This window comes from Procambarus clarkii, chromosome 59, assembly GCF_040958095.1.
Source record: "Procambarus clarkii isolate CNS0578487 chromosome 59, FALCON_Pclarkii_2.0, whole genome shotgun sequence".
Classification (NCBI taxonomy): Eukaryota; Metazoa; Arthropoda; class Malacostraca; order Decapoda; family Cambaridae; genus Procambarus; species Procambarus clarkii.
Window position 1 is genome coordinate 22,510,489 of NC_091208.1, and position 23,404 is coordinate 22,533,892.

Here is a 23,404-nt window from a genome sequence, read left to right on the forward strand (position 1 = left end):
TCTTGTGTGGTGAAAGTGTTTGAGGAGCGATGACCCTCAAGAGGGTCCCCGTAGCACAGTCGGGTTCGTTCTCGACGCATAATCCTGAATTCCGGATTCCAATCCCGGGGCGGGAGAGAAAGGGTTGGGCACATTTTCTTTTACCTAATGCCTCTGTTCGCCTACCAGTAAGTAGGTATTCAGGAGTTAGCGTGTTGTGGGGGAGAGTGTTTCGGGCAGGTCCTTAATCTTCATTTTTCCCTGGAATACGACCCGCCAAATCGTTTAACAACCAGGTACCCATTTACTGCTGGTTGAACAGAGGCGTACCGTTAAGGAATGGCGCCCAGTCAATCCTCCCCGGCCAGGATACGAACCCAGGCCAAATTATTTGCGCGGCGAGTGTCTTACTACTGTGCCACGGTGACTGCTGAAGGCAGTTCTAAATGCAATTCTGATGTTAGCGAGCCTCGAGTACGCCGCTGATGATATCCTCTTGCTGTTGGCTTTAGAAGATAGGTTCGTCGTGATTTCCAACCTCTAAATCCTTCTCTCTCCGTTTCATAAAGAATTGTATCATCCAGTTGATACATTGTGTCCGGCTTCCTGCTCTCTCCACCTAGTTTCAGTACTCGAAGTACAGTTTCAATACTCGAGTACATTTACTTGAACTAAACTCTAGTAGCCATTTTTTTAGATCATTCTTTTAGTTTATCCAGGTGTAGCCTGGCTGTCTTTCTCCCGTACTCACCTAGTTGTGGTGCGGGGGTTGAGCTTTGGCTCTTTGGTCCCGCCTCTCAACCGTCAATCAACTGATGTAGTGTATGTGTGTGTGTATGTGTGGTGTTGGGGTGTAGGGTGTGGGGGTGTGGGGTGGGGGGCGAGGGTGTGGGGGGTGTGGACATACCTGAGAGGACTATTCCGGCTGCGTGCCGAAGTGTCCACGTCTTCCTCCGTGTTATAATGTCCCGTGACGTCACCCTCCGTGCTCTCTCTCTGTCCCTCTCGCTTCACGATGGACCACTAAACAATAGTCCTCTCCCATGGCTGTAATTACCAAAGTGTAGTTACAGGACGAGACCTACGCTCGTGGTGTCCCGTCTTCCCAGTACTCTTTGTCGCATGACGCTTTGAAACTACTGTGTATTCGCCTAGTTGTGCTTGCGGGGGTTGAGCTCTGGTTCTTTCGGCCCGCCTCTTAACGGTCAATCGATCAACTGTTTTTTTTTCACACACACACCCAGGAAGCAGCCCATAACAGCTGTTTATCTCCCAGGTACCTATTTACTGCTAGGTAACAGGGAACATCAGGGGTGAAAGAAACTCTGCCCATTTTATTTCTCGCCGGCGCCGGGAAGTGAACCCCGGTCGACATGATTACGTGTCCAACGTGCTGTCCACTCAGCCACCAGCGCCCGTGTGTGTACTCACCTAGTTACACTCACCTAGTTACACTCACCTAGTTGTGTTTGCGGGGGTTGAGCTCTGGCTCTTTGGTCCCGCCTCTCAACCGTCAATCAACATGTGTACAGATTCCTGAGCCTATTGGGCTCTATCATATCTACACTTGAAACTGTGTATAGAGTCAGCCTCCACCACATTACTTCCTAATGCATTCCATTTGTCAACCACTCTGACACTAAAAAAGTTCTTTCTAATATCTCTGTGGCTCATTTGGGCACTCAGTTTCCACCTGTGTCCCCTTGTGCGTGTGCCCCTTGTGTTAAATAGACTGTCTTTATCAACCCTGTGTGTGTGTGTGTGTGTGTGTGTGTGTGTGTGTGTGTGTGTGTGTGTGTGTGTGTGTGTGTGTGTGTGTGTGTGGTGACCAGAGGACAGTCACCGGTGGAGGCGTGTAGGCATGTGGGTCGCCTGCTAGGCTGCCTCCAGGCATCGTATGCTCTGATAGAGTTAGATACATACGCAGTAATTACCTTTGTATCAGCCTCGTATGAACCAGGTAAGGAAGGTACCAAATGGTAATCAGTGAGACACAGTATGTATGTATGTATGTATGTATGTATGTATGTATGTATGTATGTATGTATGTATGTATGTATGTATGTATGTATGTATGTATGTATGACATGTTTACTCACATGTTGATGCTGTGGCATATATACTGTCATTAAAAAAGTATATACAATTATAATAATAATATATTCTAAAAGGTATTATATTGTATATCATTTGTTGTATTTCTTGACTGATACATCAAGACTGTAATAAAACTCAAGGATACAACACGTGGGACAAATGTAAAATCACCATTACTATGTAATCTCTTAACCCCCATTGTACCTTCTTGTAAATAAATAAATAAATAAATAAATAAATATCTTTGATTTTCCCTAGAGTGAGACTAAAAACAATTTGTGCTGCGGAAAAAGCAGCACAAATATAATTAGGTCGACAAACAGCGGTGTTTAAAAAAAACATTGTTGACAATATAGGGGTAAGGTAGGTTACAGGGAATTTATTAGGTAGTGCTTCGTTTTTATCTTAAATCGGTTGAGAGAGGTACAGTCTTTAACTGTACCTCGTGTACCTAATTATATTATTAATATAATAAATAACTAACATTTTATAATCCCCCCCCCCTTCCCCCGGCCACCCCACGTTGACAGTTGTGCTGGGACCTCATATACAACCCCTGAGCCCCATTGACTGTGACTTCCTTGTCATACAAGTGGGTACAGGACCAAGCGACATCTGACTTATGTCGAAAGCTAGGTTTTTCCTTACCACGAGAGCTCAGATTAAACCCTACAACTGCTTAACCCCTGAAACAGTACCCACCAATCGGTTAACAACCGGTCCCCCAATTACTGGTGAGTTAACACGAGCGGAACGAGCGTCGTGGCCTCCACCACCAACGACGCAGTTAAGGTTACACGTGTGGGCCTTCACCACCCCGGAGAGGACAGTTCGCACACACACACACACACCTTAGACCGGGCAAGTATAGTTACATTCTCTACATGATATTTGCTTAAATAGTCGTACCTGTCCATCTATATTTGATCTGCATAAGAGTACATGAGCACTCCTACACTCTATAATTATATACACTACCATACAACTATAACATTAACTACACTCTATGTACTCTATAAGAGTGCATGTACTTGAATGTACAGTTGTACATTACTCATGTGTTCTTTGTACACACATTCTTTTGAATAAATATTATCATTATCATAATTGCTGAAGAAACTATAGTTTCTGCTAAACGCAAATGAATTCATGCGAAAATAGTTGTTATAAATATAGGTATATATATAATAGTAATATTTAATTAATAAATATGAACACATAAGCACATATCCAGAGGTACTACATCTGAAGGTACATTAAGGGTTGCATATGAATACCACTAACTAATACCACTAAAAGTAAAGATTTTTAGTAAAGCCACTAAAAATCTAAAACGCATGATAACCTCTGTGATTCGTTAACAAATAATATATATATGCTCTTCCACGTATGTATTCACATATAAGTACCGTAATATTCTTTTTTACAGACCTGCTAGGTTTTTTATAATAATTATTGAAGTAGTGTATAACGGAAGTAGGCAACCTGACCACGTCTTCCAGACTATTTATCGCATTTACGTTTCATTAATATATTAATACTAGGGTCCATAAATTATGTATTATGTGGTGTCAGTGGAAGAAAACTGGTGTAGGTTTTATAAATAAGATGCTGCAGGCTTGTATTAGAATCTGTGACATCACGGCCTTGTCGGGATCTCATAATAGATTAGCCAGTCGCAGGCTGCGATTAGCGAGGGGGGTGGGGGTAGCTTGATGGCTGCTGGCGTGTTGAATTAATGTAGATGAGGATGTGGGAAGTTTGTTGGCGGGTGTGGGGGGGAGGAAGAGGACTGTGTCACGCTGTTTTAATGAAGGCGGCGGACGGCAGCCAAGCTTAGAACCTAAGTCTTATCGCCTCGACCCACACGACTCTGGCTTCCGCTTCCTTCACCACCTTTAATAAATCCAACCTGCGCAGCCACCACTCGAACTCTCATACAAACCTCCTTGACAATAAAAAACATTCATATTTATGCATTTTTGTTCGATAAATAAAACGAGTGATGTTATAAATTAAAGTTTTTTTGTGGGTTGAGAGGAATGGGAGAGAGTGTTGTTGATCAGCGTCAGAATCTCAGTAATGGCGGACGGAGGTGCTCCCACGATAAGAATCACACACGTATTTTAAGCCATTTACCCTTTGATATTAATAGTGACGTGTATGAGAAGGAGTGCATGAGGAAGCTCTCTACGCAGACGGGTAAGCGTGCGTGTTATGAGGAGTGAGAGGCGTGTATTGAGAGCCATAGTGAGGGTGTGAGGACTGGCTCGCCTAGAGGTGAGTAACATTCTTACCTGCAATTGTTGCGTAAAAAATGAGAAGGTATGAGGGAGTCTGTTAGCCTCATGCTGGTGTTTCTAGACCTCTCTCATCTTATTCTCATCCTCGGCAGCCGCTCAATAACTCGCCAGTGCTTGCTTTAACTCGACTGTCGAGGGAAATTAAACTGATATGGTTATAGGAGTTTGTAAACATTTGTAACAGTTTTGTAACTTTATATCACTATTTTCAGTAAAATAATATAGAGTTACCCATTTTTGTCTATCAGTATGAACATCTATACTTGTAGAAATATACATCTGTTCATAAACCTAGGGACACTTGGATTTTAGGTAATTGTTATGAAATTTATGACAATTCTAGTTTCACAATTCAGAGATTTGCGTGTAAAGTTTAAGAAAATATAAATATATTACTTCTCGAAACACATCTGATTTATACGAGCTAAAGGGATGATATATCTATATTATACAATAGTTTTAATACAATGCCTGGCCAGTAATTATTTATCATGGTTAGTAAGAGAGATACAGTATGTCTATGTAGAGGCAAAACTTGAGAGGCATTGATAGGCGAAGTTGCACAACTACATCCTGCAAGAGCAACCATGTGGTGCTTAAAGTTTTATGGAACTTTGTATTGAATTTTGTTAATGTACCTATTAAATAAAGTGCTAATAACTTCCTCTATGTGTACATCTTAAATATTAAGCAGTACGGTACTTAAAGTACTTTTTTTTTTTCAAAAAATTACACATTACTTATTAAAGATCTTCTGGAAATACTTGCACTTGCTCATAGGAGCAGTTGGAGAATTGTCTAAATAATCAAGGTTCATGGGGCTTTGCTATTTGAATTTAAGTCCATAAGACGCTATGTTAATTGAATAAAAGCCAGTATATTACTGTTATTTGGATAAGTCACATTGAGCATTCTATTTATGTGTACAGTACATTATAAAAATAAGTATGGCTGCACTGCTCATAGGTTTTTGGGTTGCATTATCTAGTGTGAATAATGCATGGTCTCATCAAATGTTATCTACTTTTAAAAGATGCAAGGAACATTTTTTTTTCTAACACATCCTTACCCTAATCACTTGGCCTGAACGGTAGAGCGACAGTCTCGCTTCATGCAGATCGGTATTCAATCCCCGGCCATCCAAGTGGTTGGGCACAATTCCTTCCATGGATATTAAAATCTCTACAAAACCATAGCCAGAAAAGTATGGCTTAAGTGAAACAGATTACTGGACACTTGAAGATTATGATTGCTGGTTGGGAAATGAAGGCAGACGAGCAGTTATAGTTGGAGGTGTGCCGTGCCAGGTGTAATGGACCCATGACGTGTTATGTAATAAGAACTTTTATGTTAAAATAGCAAAAAAGCAGGCAAACAATGAAATTCTTCACAAAGAATTCCAAGCGCGGCTGCGGTCGTCACTACATGGGATAGACTTGTAAACAAACTGAGATGCCTCACCCAATGCCCCCAGCACCACGCACTCGTTCAACCCATACATGTATGAACAGACGTCGTCTTCCAAGTAAATCGTCGTACACCAATTCAAATTTTACGACGAATTTGACTTCGTCAAATAAAAATTTCGTATTCTAGGGCAGTCGTCAACCGAGGTTCTACTGTACTATAATGAAAATGGTTTGGGATAAATTTATTTTCAATCATACAGTAGCCTATACAGTATTAATTTTCAAGTTCATACAGTAGCCTATATTACAAATCCTCTAATACAATACCAACTACAACTATATATTTCATACAAATGAAATATAAAAATTAACAAAAATAAAACAAACTAAAAGAAAACATTTATATTAATAATAACAAAAGCTAGACTTTATAAACCAGTCATTATAGTATTCAACGATTCATGCATGTAGCGAAACACTACCTCACGCACCACTGGCTCCAGTAAACAGGCATTAACATTACCTTAGGCTTCATTCCAGTCTAAATATGGGTGCAACCCTTCAATCGGATGACAAAACTCGCCAAGTAAACACGAGTAAGTGGTTCCACTGTTCCACGACCTATACCCAGATCTCTGACAAACATTCTGAAGTGCTGTACTGTACCTCAATACCAATAAAGCAATACGGAGGGAATATACACGCAACTTCTACAAATGGCATACAAGACAAGGCTACAGAAGATTCAGAGGTATGCCACCAGATTAGTCCCAGAACTGAGAGGTATGAGTTACGAGGAAAGGCTAGGGAAATTAAACTTCACATCCCTGGAAGACAGAAGAATTAGGGGAGACATGATCACCACCTACAAAATTCTCAGAGGAATGGACAGGGGTTGATATAATAATAATCATTCCAGAGCTAAGTAATAAATTCAGTATTGACTGGATTTGAATAACTTGCCAGTTTCAGGAGAAAATGGAATTGTGTTTATTCTCATTGCCTCTTAGTCTTTAGAGGTTCACTTGTTACATGTTCTTATGCAGTACAATGTCTTTTCTTCAGGTGTGCAGCTCTATAATGGCTTTGGCAGAAGGTTTGTTGAAGCTGAGGTGGAACAACCATGAAGCAACGTTCTGCCACATCTTACACAGACTTCGCTCTAAGGTATATTATTGTTTTTAAACACGTTCTGGGGTTACTTTTATCAATTTTGAGTGATTTAGCTGTAGTAATAAACTGCTATTTCCAGTTTCATGTTCTGCTTTACTTACAGAATTGTTTTAAAAACTTTTAAGTATTATCTCTATGCCAACTAGTAATTTTTAAACAAATATTTGTTGCATTGTTTAGCATGGAAAATGCTCAGTTCTCTATAGTATATTGACGTGTTTAATGATTTATGTATTTTTCCGTGAGGAACCCCTTGGTAGCTCAGGAACCTCTGTACCTTATCCAACACATGAGGCCTCAGACCCATCTGTCTCCTACTGGAAGCCAGGACCAGACTGATGTGTTGTGCCTATGTTTTTTTTGGTTGGTTTTCCTAATTCTGTGGCTGATTTCTGATCCACTTTCTCCCACTTGCCTCATAGAGGAAGCCAAATTCTGGTTGTGGCTTGCAGTAGGCAATGTATGGATTTTAGAGGACTAGTGTGTTGGGATAGGGGTTGGTGGTACCAAAGCTGAGCTGGGGAGCTATTGGGCACCCACCAGAAAAGGGTTTGCTTTACATTCAATGTTTAATTTTTTAAATATAATTGCCATGTATAGTAGTATTGAAGAATATATTCTATACATCTCCATAGATATATATATTTGATAATAAGGTGGCTATAAGAATGCTTTCTCCTTGCAGCCACGATATGCTGATGCGACGCTTGCATGTGAAGGACGTCTCTTCATGGTGCACAGACTTGTTCTTGCCACTTGCAGTGATTTCTTTGATGAAATATTCCAGCAGACACCAAGTGACACTTCGAGGGCAGTAATAGTGCTCAACGAGGCACGGGCTCAGGATGTGGAGTGTTTACTTGACTACATGTACTGTGGGCAGGTTAGTGCACAAATTTTCTCTTCCGTGTTCTCTTTTCTAATTACGGTGCAGTGGAACCTCTGTGTATGATTGCACCTGAATACAAATTTTCCAGTGTATGACAAACATTTTGTCGGAAAATATGCCCTCGTGATGTACGACGTTAACTTCAGAGTACAAACAAACCACTCATTCATAATTGTCCAAGTCGGTAAGATCAGTTTACACTTGTATCCTGCCTAATGATAACCGCACTTGAATTCTCTGCGAACAATTTCATAGTTTTTGTGCTTTTTTTGTTGCTTAACATAAAAGTTCTTATTACTGTATATATATCACTCCGTGGGTCCCAAGAAAGTTTGTAATAAAGTTAAACCTAAGAAAATAGTTGTGAGGATGATGATTGAAGAAAAAAAAATGAGATCCTTCATAAACATGAAGACGGTGAGCGTAATTGATTTGGCTAGGCTATACAACAAATCTATGTTGACGATAAGCACCTTAATTGCTAAGAAAACATTATGAGCCTAATGTGGTAAAAGGTGTAAAAGTGCTAATGAAGCAAAAGAAAACACAAACACTTGAGGATTTTGAAAAATTATTGTTAATGTGGATAAATGGCAAACAGTTAGCGGGTGATGGTGTTTCAGAGGTCATCAATTGTGAAAAAGCTAGGCTTTTGGATGAGGATCTTATAAAAAAAAAACCCTGGGATGAGTGATGCAGATATATGAAAGCATTTAAGGTGAGCAGATAGATGGTAGACAAATTAAAAAAAGGCAGTGGTATTCATAAGGGCAAAATTTTCATGGGAGAGTAAAAGTATTTATGTGCTGAACAATGCACAAATATTTATAAGCTGTAGGGCAATGTAAAACACAGAAAATTTTTTTACGGAGTGGAGGAAGCATTTGCACTAAGAAACATGACTTCTTAACCATCTTTCTCGGCTGTTGGAGCCTAATAGAGAAGCTTTAGTAAAGTGTGCTCTGGTTTGGGTTGCGTCAAGCCTTGTTATTGAACAGTGGCCTCTCAGGTGGCATGTCTGCTTTAAAACTAAATGAAAATGCAAAATAAATCAATTATAATACTTTATATTCTATGATTGGAAAACACTTTTCTTATATTCTTTAGTACACATACTTGTGGAAAAGCTAAAATTTTACATTTTTATTCTTGCTCTTTAGATTTAAGTACCTTTCATATTTTAACATGTTATTGTAGTATATACTTGCTGTAATTTTTGTAATTTTGTTTTATCCAGCGCTGTAGCTGGTACATACTGTATTGGGTTTTTACAGCGTGTGGCCAAGATCCGGTAACCTTTCACTAATGGTTACATAGAAAGGTAGCATTGGCTATGTTCCTAAGAGTGAGAGAGAATTTAACGGTTACACACTTAGACTACATTAACTATCTTGGTAATGGGTAGAAATAGCTCATTGGTTACATTAGATGATTTTATCGACTAAATTGCTACTGGTTAGAGTAGCAATTGATTATAATTATTATACTTATATAATTATACTCAGTGATTATAATTATTGGTAGATTATAAAAAACGAAGTCAGATTTCTAGTTTAAAAAATTTATCTTCTATTTCCTAAACAGGTTAATGTGCGCCAGGCCAACCTTGCAACACTGCTGAAGACTGCTGAATGTCTTAAGATAAAGGGGTTGGCAGTCCCTGAACCTACTGATAGCTTGTCTAGTAAGTTTTTTCATTTTAGCTACAACTAACATTTGTGTCCAGGGTGTATTCTAAAAATTGTTTTGCACTTTCATCCTTGCGGGGTCTGGGGCCTTAACCCTCCTTCGCATATTTTGATATTTTTGGTCTTAATATTGTTCTTGTATCTTGTTTCAAATTTTTCATTGTTGCCTCCCATGTGTAGATGCTTAAGTGACAACATGTGGCACATACTTTTACAATTGTTTCAAGTACTATGCAGTATTTTAAATGCTTTTAACAATGATGGAGGAATTTCCTATATGAGATGACTTCTTTAAGAACTGGAGTGTTATACTAAAAAGTCTCTAGGATACATAGCATTTGCCAGTGGTTAATGCACAAATTGTGCTCTGGTTAATTCAGAAGACATTTTTATACCTGTTCCCTATAACTAATAATAGATTCGGAGATTGTCACTAAACATCTCAACCTCTGGTCTTATATTTTTATTTAATGTCAACCTCAATGGTGTTCCAGATCAGAAAGTTGAAGTGAAAATAGATCATGTTTAATTGATTCTGTGTACTATAAAAATATTAGTACAATACTCATACTTCAACAAAAAATTTAGATAAGCAAAATAAATTATGTAAGCAACTAAACAAAATTTCAAGGAGGAACAATTGAAAAGTTTACGATTAGAATAATGCAAGCTTGAAATAGTATATACTGCACGCACACTTAATATATAAACATGTACGAGTTTAGTGTTAGTCCTTACTATATGTACAGAGTTTTGAACTACTGTACAAGTTTATTCGATGTTTGGTTTCAGACACAAATCTCAGTCTGGACCATCATTCATCTCCTGAAAGCCCACCACCTAAAAAGAAGAGAAAAAAGAAACTTACACATCCCTCAGGACAGCCGGTATTATCATCATGGCACTCTTCAAACGAGGCTTCCAATTTGACCAGCGTTCAGACATCTACAGCTCCCACCATCTCTGTTCCTGTCAGTTCTACTCCACATACTCAGTCTCTTCTTCACACTTCTACAGCAACAAGTCAATCACTTCCCTTGACTTCTCCTGTAAAGGTAACTGTCCCTGTAACAGATATAGATAAGGCCAACCAAAAATCAGGTTGGCTGCAGATTGTGTCATCCATGCGTCAGGGAACAACAACATCACAAACACCTTCAGAAGGTTCCCATCTCAACCAGCAACAGTCCCATCAATCCCAATCTCACTCCAAGAAAGTTAAATCTTCACCAAAATCTTCAACCTTGGAAAATCACCCAAGCCAGTTTCTTCAGGTATATCATAAGCATTTGTGATTAAATATCATTTTTAATAACATGATTGTTTTCTATTTACAGTAACTCCTTAGAGTTAAACTAACTAAACTAACCCAAACAGCAAATAATGCATGAGGAAATGTTGACCCACACGATAAAGTTAGGACTTTGTGTTCCCAGAAATAAACTGTCATTTGATTATCGTATAGCCATCGCTGTAGATGAAGCTTAAACAATCTCAAGCTCTCTTATTTACTTTCAGACGGAAATAAAAGAAGAGGTGAAAGAGGAGCTGTTACCAGTACACTTAGGACCTGATGATCCAATAGCAGACGAAGAAAACAGTTGGGAGGATCCAGACCCAGATCACGAGTCAGAAAATCGGCTCATGTATAGAAGAATATCGTCATTTTACCCGCCACCTCCAGGGCTGAACCCAGTTGTATCGAGTAGTGGGCTTACTCACACAACACCCGTCCTACCGCTCGGACTGTTTCGTGTGGGGTCATTCTCTGTGGTAAGTGAATTTCACCAAGGCTAGTTTCTCTGGCCCGTACTCTTGAGCATTTATGTCACTAAACTGATGTATTAAATGGCCCGAACCTAACCAAGGACCCATGAATAGAAAATGGTAATGTAATTTTTCCAAACGGCTATGATTTTTAGCACACTAAAAGGGACACTAAAGCCCTGAAATCATCTCAAGATAACCTCAAGATGTCGTACTAAAGTTCTCTCTGCTAGCCTACTAGAGGACCCAAAACAGAAAAGGGAACAGAATGGCAATTTTGCGAGCCACTATCATTTTCTTGTACAACGATTTTTGGCCTTGGGTAAAGTACGAGTCAAAATGCGACGTTCTGTTAGGAGGACGGGCTGCTCCAACAGTAATGTAGTGTTTACCTCAATGTTGATGCATCCTCACCTCGTGACAATGAGAAACAAAGTAATTCTACTGTTTATTTTTGAGTTGCAAATTGATTGCTATCATGTAGAGTAGACGATAGTTTACACACAGAAATCACAATAGCATGATACATCAAATGAACAAATCCACAAGGACCGCGATGAGGGTTTGAACCTACGTCTGGGATCCTTTCGGACGTAGGTTCATCACGGCGCTTGTGGATTTGTTCAGTGGATGACAGTTTATTCTTGGTTGTAAATATACTGTTATTGACTTTCAGCAGAGTGGTGGTCAAGCATGGGAGAACACCGGTCAGCTGAGACAGTCCCCGGAGCCAGGGAACCACGAAGCATTGCCTAGTGCCAGCCAGCAAGCTATGGTAGGCCTAAACAAATTGTAGGCTTGACCTTGCATGATTATTAAATGATTTGTCTGGTGATTATTCTGCATGATTCCATGGCTATAATAGATTGAATTTCATGTAAGACCTACTAGCAGAAAGTTTTGTGTTTCTGATTATTTGCAAGTTGACTTGCTCATTAACGTCCGTTCACACTTGCTGATCTGTACTTGCATGTGTGTGTGTTTAACTGTACAATTTATAGCAGCATTTAATGTAATTCATATAAATTGTTATACAGTGCATAGTATCAATGTTACTTTTTTATAATATAATACAATAAATGCTGCTTTTATTTTTAAAGAAAAATTAATTTAACTTGCAAAACAAAAACACATGAAATATTAACTGTAAAATTATAATTTGATTACATGTACAGATTACATATATTACATTTAATTACATATATACTTGATTACATATATACTGGGTTTATTTCTTGAAGCATTATGCATGAAATGTACAGTACTTGTGATTGTTGTTAATTATAGCATGATGTAATGGTTTCAAAGGTTTTTGTTTCAATACCAAATGTAAATATGCATTGAAAGTTTAATTTTTTAACAGTGATAAGGAGCAGAAGTAGAAATACCTGGCTCTTCTTTACTTGGCCATTTAGTAAAGTTTGCATGGAGGTAACATTAAAAACTCAAAACCTATTCCCCAGTTCTGTAGATGTTTCTTTGTCATTATCTTCCTATCCCATCTTTTCTGTACTGTATATGTACTTTAATCTTTTTATTCTTTATCCTTCTCGTATCTATCCCTCTAGCTCGACAGGGCAGGAGGCATTCCATTCTTCAATGGAATATTAGCCTGTCTTGCCTTATAAAATGTAATTTTTAATTCTGCATTAATCTCAGGTGTTGTAAGTGTCTCCATGTTATTTATGTAAAAAATATCTTTGGTAAAATATTCATTTTGTGTGCGGTACAGATGTGCAGCACACGTCCTGGGCTAGGGTTTGTATTGTCCAGGTATAAAAACTCTCTATCTGGGCTATTTTCTCCTTGTATGAAATGCAAAGAGAAAATTTTGTTTTCATGGCATCTGAACACTCACTTCTCTTCTTATAGACCTTTCACTCGAGTGTCTTGAGAAAAGAACACACTGATCATCGGAAGACTTGGGAGGGAAGATTGCTAATATTTCGCTGTACTGTATTTGTGCTCTAACCAGTTACGATGGATAATTTTCTACTGTTTGACATTAGATTTAAGCATGCATATGCATATATCTACACACACACACACACAACTTATACACTAGGAGCATGCTTCCCTTAATTGTCTAAAGTAGATCATACAGCACAGTTAGCATGACTGTAAACCTTATATTTGGTATATGGGGCACTTGGCATGATGAAAATGTCATTTTGGTACTAAATATTAACTGATTGGTCCAAGACAGACTGAAACGTCGTCGTTCCTTCACTTTCTAGTGTGTGGTCTGGTCAACATTAACTGATTATTCAGATTAAAACTCTGTAGCAAAATCACTCCCCATATTGTAACTATGTAAATGTATGTATGGTCCCAGAACCTAGTTGATCAATAATTACTCGACAACCTATATGATGTAAAACTAGGTAATTAATGTTTGTCTTCAAACTGCAGTTTAATGACACGACAAAATGTGTTTGTTGACAAAAACAGTTTCATCGTAACATTTTCCTACCAACTCTTATCGCAGGAAGCAAATGGTAAATGCTTAGATACATATTTACTGCTTGGTACTGCTAATTTTAAATGCTGCTATTTAACTCTTCATTACAAAATGTAATCATGTGTGGTATATCAGAGCACTGCCGCCATAAACTGGAGTGATGTGCTTCAGTATTTTTACGATCACATGCTACATGGACACAGTACAGTATTTAAGCTTTGCATTTTCCTGAATATTTGTTTTAAGTTTTTGTTTATATTGTAGATGAATGGAGAAGAGTCTTAGCAGTTCTTGGTGGTAATGTCATCATGAATTAAAGACATATATATTTTCTGAGAGGTCTGTAGATATGAAATGTAAACTAATAAATTTGCAAGAGTACATTGTTTCATCACCTGAAGTGTTTTTATGATGATCCTGTATCCTCTGTAATTATTCCTAATATTAGGATATGACACTACCAAAGGCCAGATGCAATAAGAGACATTAAGGATAGGCTCGAACCTTCCCAATATTTAGAATGCGCTAAAAATGGATGTTGTGGAACCGTCCTCCAGTCACAACTTTCAAGTTCAAATACAGTTTGACAGCACACTGGACTTGTGATCCTGTGGTCCCGGGTTCAATCCCGGGCACCGGCGAGAAACAAGGGGCAGAGTTTCTTTCACCCTATGCCCCTGTTACCTAGCAGTAAAATAGGTACCTGGGTATTAGTCAGCTGTCACGGGCAACTTCCTGGGTGTGGAGGCCTGGTCGAGGACCGGGCCACGGGGACACTAAAGCCCCGAAATCATCTCGAGATAAAATTTATAACTCAAACATCAGGGGAGTTAATAGGTATATATAGAGTACAAAAAGGTTAGTAGGCAGCTTATATGGCGTTAGACTCCATAATTAGTAGTCATTGTTGGGTAAGCACTCGTGCATGTGTGAGTGTACATGTACACACACATTCACAGGTCCACTTTGCATCTGCATGTTAATATAACAAGATGTTTACCAGTAAGAGTAGTTTAACTAGACAAGATAGGGGAAAGAGGAGTCGATACAACATAGACAAGAGGCTAATTGATGTAGTAAAGTTATTAATACTGGGTTTTCTGAGCGATGTCATCACTGGCACTGTAGTTTTTAAAGCAAATTATTTATTTTAGAATTCCTTTGCAAGGAGAGAACTTTGACCAAAAATCTGAGACAAAATAGTCAATGAGTTATATTTCAATGAGTTGGAACGGGTAGTTTACCAGGATTAATCTGATCATCAAAGGGCAAGTACAAAATTAAATTGTTATTATTTGGTATATTTTTACATTGGAACCATTCCTAGTTAATACTGTTTTGAATATAAACGTGTACAAACTATTTATTAAATAAGAAAACCTCTCAAATTTACAGAAAACTGTCTCCTTTGGCTTGATATCTTCTTTTGATAATTACTTTAAAAACCATATAAGTGTTAAGTACTGCACAGTATTTTAAATTTCAAATTTATTACAAGTTTTTAATGAGTATGGAAACAGTCAATATTTTTTAAGTTGCAAAGTTTGTTTATTTTGATAAAGGTAAGAGGCATGTTTACATAATAATTTTTAATCCTGTATGATAATTAGAATATGCTTCCTTTTTGTCTGTGGTTTTTATAAAATTTTTAAAAATTTCAGGATTTGGGCCTAAATCATCTCGTTGGACTGAACAAAAAAGGATTATCTCCGGTAAGGTTTAGTATTAAGTTTACAGTACTGTGTATATTTCAATACTTGTAATTTTTGACAATTTGCTATCCATATGTAGCACTAAGCAGCAGGACATAAAGATGAATGATACGTAGTTCGGATAGCAATAATTCCTGTGGATTGGGATAGCAATAATTCTTGTGGATTGGGATAGCAATAATTCCTGTGGATTGGGATAGCAATAACTCTTGTGGGTTAAGATATAAATTATCAAGGAGAGGCAAAGAGAGTAATAGGCCATAAGTGAAATAAAGAGGAATCCAAAATACTTTTTCTCCTTTGTAAAATCTAGAACAAAAATTACATCCAGCATTGGGTCCTTGTGCAAGGGGAAGGGGGGGTTGGAACTTTAACAGATGACGACAAAGAAATGAGTAAAATACTGAGGCAACAGTATTTTCCCATTTTCAATGAGCCCCTAAACATGCTGAAGATTGATAACCCAAACAAATTCTTCATGAATGTAATACCAACATCAAATCGTAATTTAGATGTCACCCTAACCCCCTCCTGATTTTGAAGTAGCCATAGACAGTATGCCTATGGCTACACCAGGCCCTGATTCTTGGAACTCCATGTTCATCAAGAATTGTAAAAGGTCACAATTGCAAGCCCTTATCATTCTTTAAAGACCAAGTCTAGATACTGGCATTATCCCTGATATACTAAAAACATCCGATATAACATCACTCCATAAAGGAGGGGAATAAGGCAGAGGCAAAAAATTATTGATTAATAGTACTAATATCACACTAGAAATTCTGATAGACAATTCTTAATTGTTAGAAATATAAGATTTTAAATAATTTTTGTTATTATTATTGCAGAACCAGGCAACAATGTCTCCAAAGCTGATGCCGTATGCCATGTGCGCAAATTGTGGCACCAACAACACCAAACTTTGGCGACGTAATGATAAGGGTAAGAATATTATAAGACCAGAAAAATTACAGGTTACTCTATTGTTTATTAAAAAAAATCTAGGTATATTTAGTATGCTATTGCAGCAGGAAAGTAGTTTAATGAAGGGGGCAGAATTGTGGATTAAGAACCTGAAAAGAAATACAACATTTGATTCAGTATGAAAAGCACCTTCCTTAACTATCACTTTTGGTTACTTCCTGTGTTAAGTATTTGCTATGTTGTTGATGCACTAACTTCACAGTGCTTGTGGGTAATACACAGAAGGAACCACCAACACACACAGGGTGAGAAAATTGCCAAAAATGCTTTTGGCACAGCAATAATCACCTATGTTCCTACATAGTGCTCTTGAAAGTCTGTAAATGAAGTGATATAAACTCTTGAATTAAGAGTGAACCCACTGCTGTGCACCTTTTGGAATAAACTGAGAGAGATGGCTTGGAGAGACAGACTCAACAATGCACACTTTGTGCACGTATACTGTAATCCCTTTTTAATGTCTCGGAATAAAAACCTACAAATCGGGATTTTAATTATACTGTGTAAATTGAAACTTATTTTTCCCTAAGATTCAATTATATAATGTGGTAATTGATGCATGCTGCTGCCATCTAGTAGTAATTTGATGGCATGGCCAGGCAAGCAAATAAACAGTTAGTGTGCCAATTGTTTCTCTTCATGCAATTCTGCAGGATTGCATGAAGAGATTCCTGTGGTGCCGGTGCCAAAATGTCTTCTTACTTACTACGTATGAATCTGATCTAATGACAACATATACTTGCCTATGGAAGTAACTGAATGTGATGGCTAAAGTGGGTTTGGGTAATCTAAACTACAGCACTTGGAAAGGTAGTAATCATTAGGCAGATTGTCATGATGCAGTAAAGTGGGGGAAATGTAATGAGTGTATTGAAATACTTATTTTTTTTTACTGTAGTGTGATGCAAATACAAATTTTACTTTTAAAATAATGAAGAAAATGGATGGAAGGGGGAATAAGGTAAGGCATTCATAATGCTTGTGGAATATGAAATAACAACATTGGGGACCTATTGACTACCAGAGATGTTTGTCTTCTGACAGGCGAAATTGTTTGCAATGCCTGCGGTCTCTACTTCAAACTGCATGGCATCAACCGACCCAGCCACCTTTTCCGAACAGCACCCATGACACGCAGAAGGCATCCTAAACCCAAAAAGAAAAAGGAAGCAGAGAGTGGTACGTTTGAACAGCAAGAGCAGTGTGTTAGTGGTAAGTACAGTAGACACCTTTTAATTCACAGTGATAGGTCTTGCACCTACCGTGAATTAACCGACTGTGGAGTACATTTGTTAAGAACTTAAGAGGACAAAACAGAAATGTGCCTTGGATCTCCTGCCCTGTTCCCATCTGCAGAAAAGAGACGTCAAATATAATTCTCATTCTCGCCAAATGATATATGTTGCAATAAGCATTGGTTTCAAAACTTGCTGCAACTAACTCTCATCATTCAAGATCTAGTGTTATTTAAAATACCTGTGGTGTAGGTAAGGGAGCCGGTCGGCTGAGTGGACAGCACGCTGGACTTGTGATCCTGTGGTCCCAGGTTCGATTTCGGGTGCCGGCAAGAAACAATGGGCAGAGTTTCTTTCACTCTATGCCCCTGTTACCTAGCAGTAAAATAGGTACTTGGGTGTTAGTCAGCTGTCACGGGCTGTTTCCTGGGGGTGGAGGCCTGGTCGAGCACCGGGCCTCGGGGACACTAAAGCCCCAAAATCATCTCAAGATAACCTCAAGATAGGTACCTGGGGGTAATCAGGGAATTTATTTATTATTCTGTATTGATCCTTTGTATTTTCATTGGTCTTCATTACAAATTACCTGGGTTGAGTCCATCTCCTAATACTAGTGCTTCCTCACTGTCCTCTCGCCCAACCACTTGGGCTGGACGGTAGAGCGACGGTCTCGCTTCATGCAGGTTATCGTTCAATCCCAACCGTCCAAGTGGTTGGCCACCATTCCTTTCCACCCCCCCGGTCCCATCCCAAATCCTTATCGTGACCACATCCCAGCTATAGTTTAAATGGATGACACCTTTATTAACACATTCTTAGCTTGGCTTTATTTTTGTATGCTCTTGCAAGGTTTTATAACATATCTTGAGCAGTACTAGTATTTACAAAGATGTGGATTGTCGACCACCTTGCAGGGATACACAAGCACTAATAATTAAAACAATACTGTGTGTGAATTTATAAAATAAAGGATTGACTTGTCAGATACGTTCTCACCTGAAGCCCTGAGCATTTGCCACTCCAGTTGTGTACATTCATTATGTTGTACTGATAAACAATTTTGTTTTTGTAGGTAAGTAATAAATAACAAATACATTATATAGATATAAATTCGCTGATCAGGTATAAGGAGGTTCGTAAACTGTGGATACATTGAATTAACTGGTGTCTATTGTATTATAATTGGAAATATGTTTGGGAGGTATTGTACATGTCTCATAGGCAGTTTATACATTGCAGATAATCCTTACTTAATGATGTATTTTATATCTATTTCACTAGTCTGTCATATATCTAAATATTTTATGTACATTAGTATAGCTATAGATATGCATTTCTCCATAGATTTCCATCATATACAGTAATTGAAGGTGTATTTGTAATTTTTGTTCTCAGAATTCTCCATTTCATATTTTGTGTGTGTATAGTGTCCCAACACAATATCTAGACAATGTATGTATATACAATGTGTGTATAGACAATCCCACACAATATATATATTGTGTGGGATCACTAGGGACTCTCAAGCCTTGTTTATACAGCATGCTGTGGGTGCTATTTTGCAACACAGGGAGAAGGCTGCTGGTGGTTACCATTTTCTTTAGCGAGCAACCCAGTGCCAGCTCTCGCCAATTGCAAGTGTGAAGGCTGTTCATTACCTTTGCTATGGGTTGACCAGGGTTGATCTGATCAACTCCATGAGGATGTGGAGCTGTTTTTTGGTGGCTTTTGTCTCCAATTATCGGGTTGGTGAGCATGCTGTTCTCCAGAGGCGGGGGCTCTGGACTTTTTTGGCCCTGGTGCCCCTTTTCTTTGTAACTGTTTCCTCCTTTTATGGTGAAAAACGAGTTGGTGGGCTTCTGGAAGGTCCTTTGGTTATTGATGCTTGGTTGATTCAGTCAGGGGTGCATCATTTGTGGTGTCCAGTGGCGGCAATTCATTGCTACCTGCATGACACTGCTTCAGCTGCCTTCAGTGGACACTTTTTGGGTTGATTCAGATTCATTGGTCCCCCTGTTCTAAGACTCTTATTTCTCATCTTGTCTGCAGTTTCATAAAGGCTAGCCAACCTGTGGTCAATCCCTGGGGCCCATGATGTTCGCAAATATGCTTCACTCACAATGGTCTTCTCTGATATTTTTGGCCAGATATTCAGGCTCAGAGGTTTTGGCGGACTAACAGGGGTCATGGCAGCCAGGTATTTAATCAATGACCCCTAGTCCTGTAATCCTTTTTGTGCTACCACTCACAGGATGAATATGGGGTGCACAATAAACTAGCCACCTCTGGCGGGAACAATCAACAATTAATCCCTGGTCCTCTTCAGTCGTGTGTTGTCCTGGGCCGTGTTTCCCGGCATTGGTCTCTACTTTGACTTTGTGCCTGCTGCCTCTCCTCCACTCTGATGAGTTCTTCTGAATTTTCTGTGGTCATTAGGCTACAGGGCTTCCCCGGATACCCAGTATTGAATGTAATGAAATGCCTCTTTCTGGTAGCAGCCTGGTGGCCGCCTGTCTCCCTCCCTTTCTTCTGTGTTTGTCAGTTTGTGACGGTCTTTATCTGCTCCTGAACTGATATCTGCCACTGGACTGAGCTCCAGGCAGTATTTGGTACTTTTGGGTTCTAGATAGTTGTGTGTGGTTTTCTTTTGCTTATTTTGTTTTGTTTGGGAATTATTTTGTCATTTTAATGGTTGTGAGGCTTGTGCACCCAGTAGTTATCTGTGAAGCTTCGCTGACTTTCCGGATTTCCCAGTGAAATGGTGGAATGTCATTTCCTTATGTGAGGAAGGGGGGGGGGGCAGGTTTTGGCTTTGGTCCTTAATGGGCCAAATGAACTCTTGCAACTGCACTGGAGTAATCTCAGTGAGATAGCTACACCGGAGCCACCAGGGCTCTACCAGAAAGTGGTATTTCATTACATTCAACATTTACTCAGCAAAACTTACATCTAATTATTACTATTTAATACTTCTCCCATTTCCATTCACAAATTTATCACATAATGAAGTCCAAAATGCTTGGGAGATGCAATCATACACAAATTTATCTTTAAAAAGTTTGTAAAGCACAGTGTTGGATGCAGGGGGTGAGGGGGGGGGGCTTAATCATCTTCTGCAAATACAATTTATCCAAAGATTAGCGCAGATTATTCAAGCTCCTCTACATTAATCCAGATGCTTTCCTCAGTGGTACTCTACATATTATTTTTCACACCAACAAAAAAACCTTTCTAAGATACAAATGTTATTTATAATTTATGAAATCCAAGTCATGACTGACTTATTGATAGTATTCAAGTGATATGAACTCATGTAGGGAGGGATAGGTTATAATATACTTGTTAAAGAGCTTTAAAATAAAATGGACAGCTCAGAGTATTGAACATATAAACATTGAATATTTGTTGGCTGTTTCTCTTTAATGGATCACACTGGACAAAGTCAGTTTTCACATTATATAGGAAGTACAACAGTGAATTATATTTCTAAGAGTATTTCACGAGTGTTGACACCGGCACAAATGGTGAGCTTTCTGCGTTCCAAAAAGCTCACCATAGTTATTGATGAAAGAACTTAATATTTAGTAGTCACTGTTTATGGATGAAAAAGTTGCAATATAATCTTATGCAATAAGTACAGTATACTGTGATGACCGAACCACGCCTCAGAAGATGAAGAAACCGTGACGTTTCGTATCCATCTTGGACCATTATCGCGTGTTAGGGAGAAAGGAAGGAGCAGTATATTGGTGAAAGATACAGTATACTGTACATATACCAGCTTTAAGGAGGCTCATAATAATAAGCAAAATACAGAGGGACAGTTTTATTTTTATTGAATAGTGACTTTGGATATTATAAACTGAACTATATAATCCAAATTTGTTTGTTTCAGATTCATCTCAAGACAAAGAACATGTACCAGAGACAGACCCACAAGATGGCTTAGCTGTTCTGAATGCAGCACTAACACTTAACTCACTTTTGGCTAAGGCCAAGGCACAACAGTCTGAAGCTCTAGCAGCCCAGAGAGCAACGCCTCCCATTACAAATAAGGTCAGCAGAGACAGTGGGGGGCAGGGAATCAAAGTGTGTGTGTGTCCTCACCTAGTTGTACTTGCGGGGGGTTGAGCTCTGGCTCTTTGGTCTCGCCTCAGAAATTATAACTTGTAAAGGCTGTTAAACCAACCCGTCCTCTTAAAAATGTCGCTTTTTGCTCGTATGCGCGCTATGGCCAAATTTGGACGTAATTTGAAATGAAATTGACTCACGAAAGTGGTGTACTGTCCCGTTTTCTGTTGAGTCGTCCGGCTTACTCGGTAAGGTTGGGAGCGGAAACTTTCAATTAACGTTTTTCATAACGTTTTGAAACTTTATGAGAATTTCCTGCCCACCTAACCTACCAGAGGACCCTTAACTTACTGTTGTTGAAAAAAAATCCCAAATTTATTTTCATTTTTTTTTCATTTTCAAATTACGTCCACTTTTGGCCATACTGGTAAACTGCCAAAAGCGACATTATTTTTAAGAGGACAGGTTAGTTAAACAGAGCCCACAATGTGTGGGCATGTTTTACCTGTGCAAACATGCATGTTTACTCAGGTACATTTGACATTTATTTTTATTAAGAAAAAATTTAAGTTATCTCAGCGGGCAAGAACTTACTGCTTTTTGTGGGGTCTGATATACAGTAATATGATTATCATGCAATCCCAAAATTTACCAAGTAATTTTACACAGGAATAGGTATGTCAGTATAATGTTTAAATCATTGGAAACATTAGCTATATCCATTATTGCATTGATTTTATTTTGTTGATGTTTTGTTGACACTGTATATACTGTACCTGTATATGTATTATACAATTTGATTTTACAGTATATATTTTTACATTGCATATATGTACTGTATATAAAACTATATGTAAGACTTTACTCGATCTGCAGAGCTCTTCAGATCAGGGAATTGAATCTCGTCCACCTCCGCCTCCGCTTCTGAAGATACCAGTAACGATACGGGATCAGGAATCCAAGATTGCCGAACCCGCCGTTATGGGTCTGTCGAGGGAGAACAGCCCTCAAGACCCAGGAGGAACCCAAACTCCTCCCAGTCACTCTCCTCATCCACTACCACTCTCAACACCACCTTCACCACCCCCTCCCCCGCCTTTATCTCAAGACCACGATGAAGGAAGGAATTTAATTTCTCACTTTCTTGATAAGTGAGAGGGAGAAATGGTCCTGATCCTTCCTGTTCTGTGGAGCAGGCATTATGTTTTTTTTATTATTAATATTGTGGTCTTATTTCTTTAATAAATGGATGGCGAGGAATGTTTAGCTACCAAAATGTATCTCGGTTCTGTAATAGAGGAAATTCCTCTTTAAAGTGTTAGGCAAACTCAGGGGAGTCAGTCTTGATATACTGCTCGTTTAAACAGTTAATACAGATGAATGCTCAAGTTCACATTGAGTAATGATAAAGAAATTAATATAAGTTATTTAATATATGCTGATTTTGCATGTTAGCATTTTATTGGATGCTGTCTCTTTCTCCCAAGTGAAGAACAGACATCAGCTCATTATTTTTAAGATTAGACACAGTAGGTATTGCTTTAAGATCTGTATTATCTAAGCTCATGGACAAATCAAGCATCATTTAAACATTATTAGGTGTATTTGAAATGCTTTAAAAATGTGTCAGCTACAA

General features: G+C 38.6%; 1 protein-coding gene and 1 long non-coding RNA gene across 6 annotated transcripts in view; both read left to right on the forward strand.

The window, feature by feature from the left end:
- The window catches only part of LOC138353689 (uncharacterized), a 3,920-nt gene extending 1,605 nt beyond the window's left edge, over window positions 1-2,315 (forward strand). The window contains exon 2 of the long non-coding RNA XR_011223267.1: window positions 1-2,315. This exon is cut by the window's left edge and continues 1,090 nt beyond it. This is a non-coding gene — a long non-coding RNA (uncharacterized lncRNA).
- A 1,821-nt stretch (window positions 2,316-4,136) lies between these two features.
- Window positions 4,137-23,065, forward strand: LOC123768164 (uncharacterized). 5 transcript variants are annotated; one of them, XM_045758557.2, is made up of 12 exons: window positions 4,137-4,278; window positions 6,854-6,955; window positions 7,647-7,844; window positions 9,435-9,534; window positions 10,331-10,812; window positions 11,057-11,311; window positions 11,982-12,080; window positions 15,428-15,478; window positions 16,327-16,420; window positions 17,507-17,674; window positions 21,593-21,753; window positions 22,645-23,065. In XM_045758557.2, the coding sequence occupies exons 2-12, from the start codon at window positions 6,869-6,871 to the stop codon at window positions 22,921-22,923; spliced, it is 1,974 nt and encodes a 657-aa protein (XP_045614513.1). In that variant the 5' UTR covers window positions 4,137-4,278; window positions 6,854-6,868; the 3' UTR covers window positions 22,924-23,065. The 5 variants fall into 5 exon arrangements, with proteins under 5 accessions (XP_045614513.1, XP_045614516.1, XP_045614515.1 ...); XM_045758560.2 differs by having other exon boundaries at window positions 17,507-17,641; XM_045758559.2 differs by having other exon boundaries at window positions 11,985-12,080.
- Window positions 23,066-23,404: the final 339 nt, after the last annotated feature.

Bases quoted from the DNA above. Each gene is read 5' to 3' on its own strand.
- LOC123768164 (XM_045758557.2), top strand. From the start codon at position 6,869: ATGGCTTTGGCAGAAGGTTTGTTGAAGCTGAGGTGGAACAACCATGAA. The intron at 7,845-9,434 runs GTTAGTGCACAA...TTTCCTAAACAG, and splicing joins ACTACATGTACTGTGGGCAG to GTTAATGTGCGCCAGGCCAA. The intron at 12,081-15,427 runs GTAGGCCTAAAC...TAAAAATTTCAG, and splicing joins GTGCCAGCCAGCAAGCTATG to GATTTGGGCCTAAATCATCT.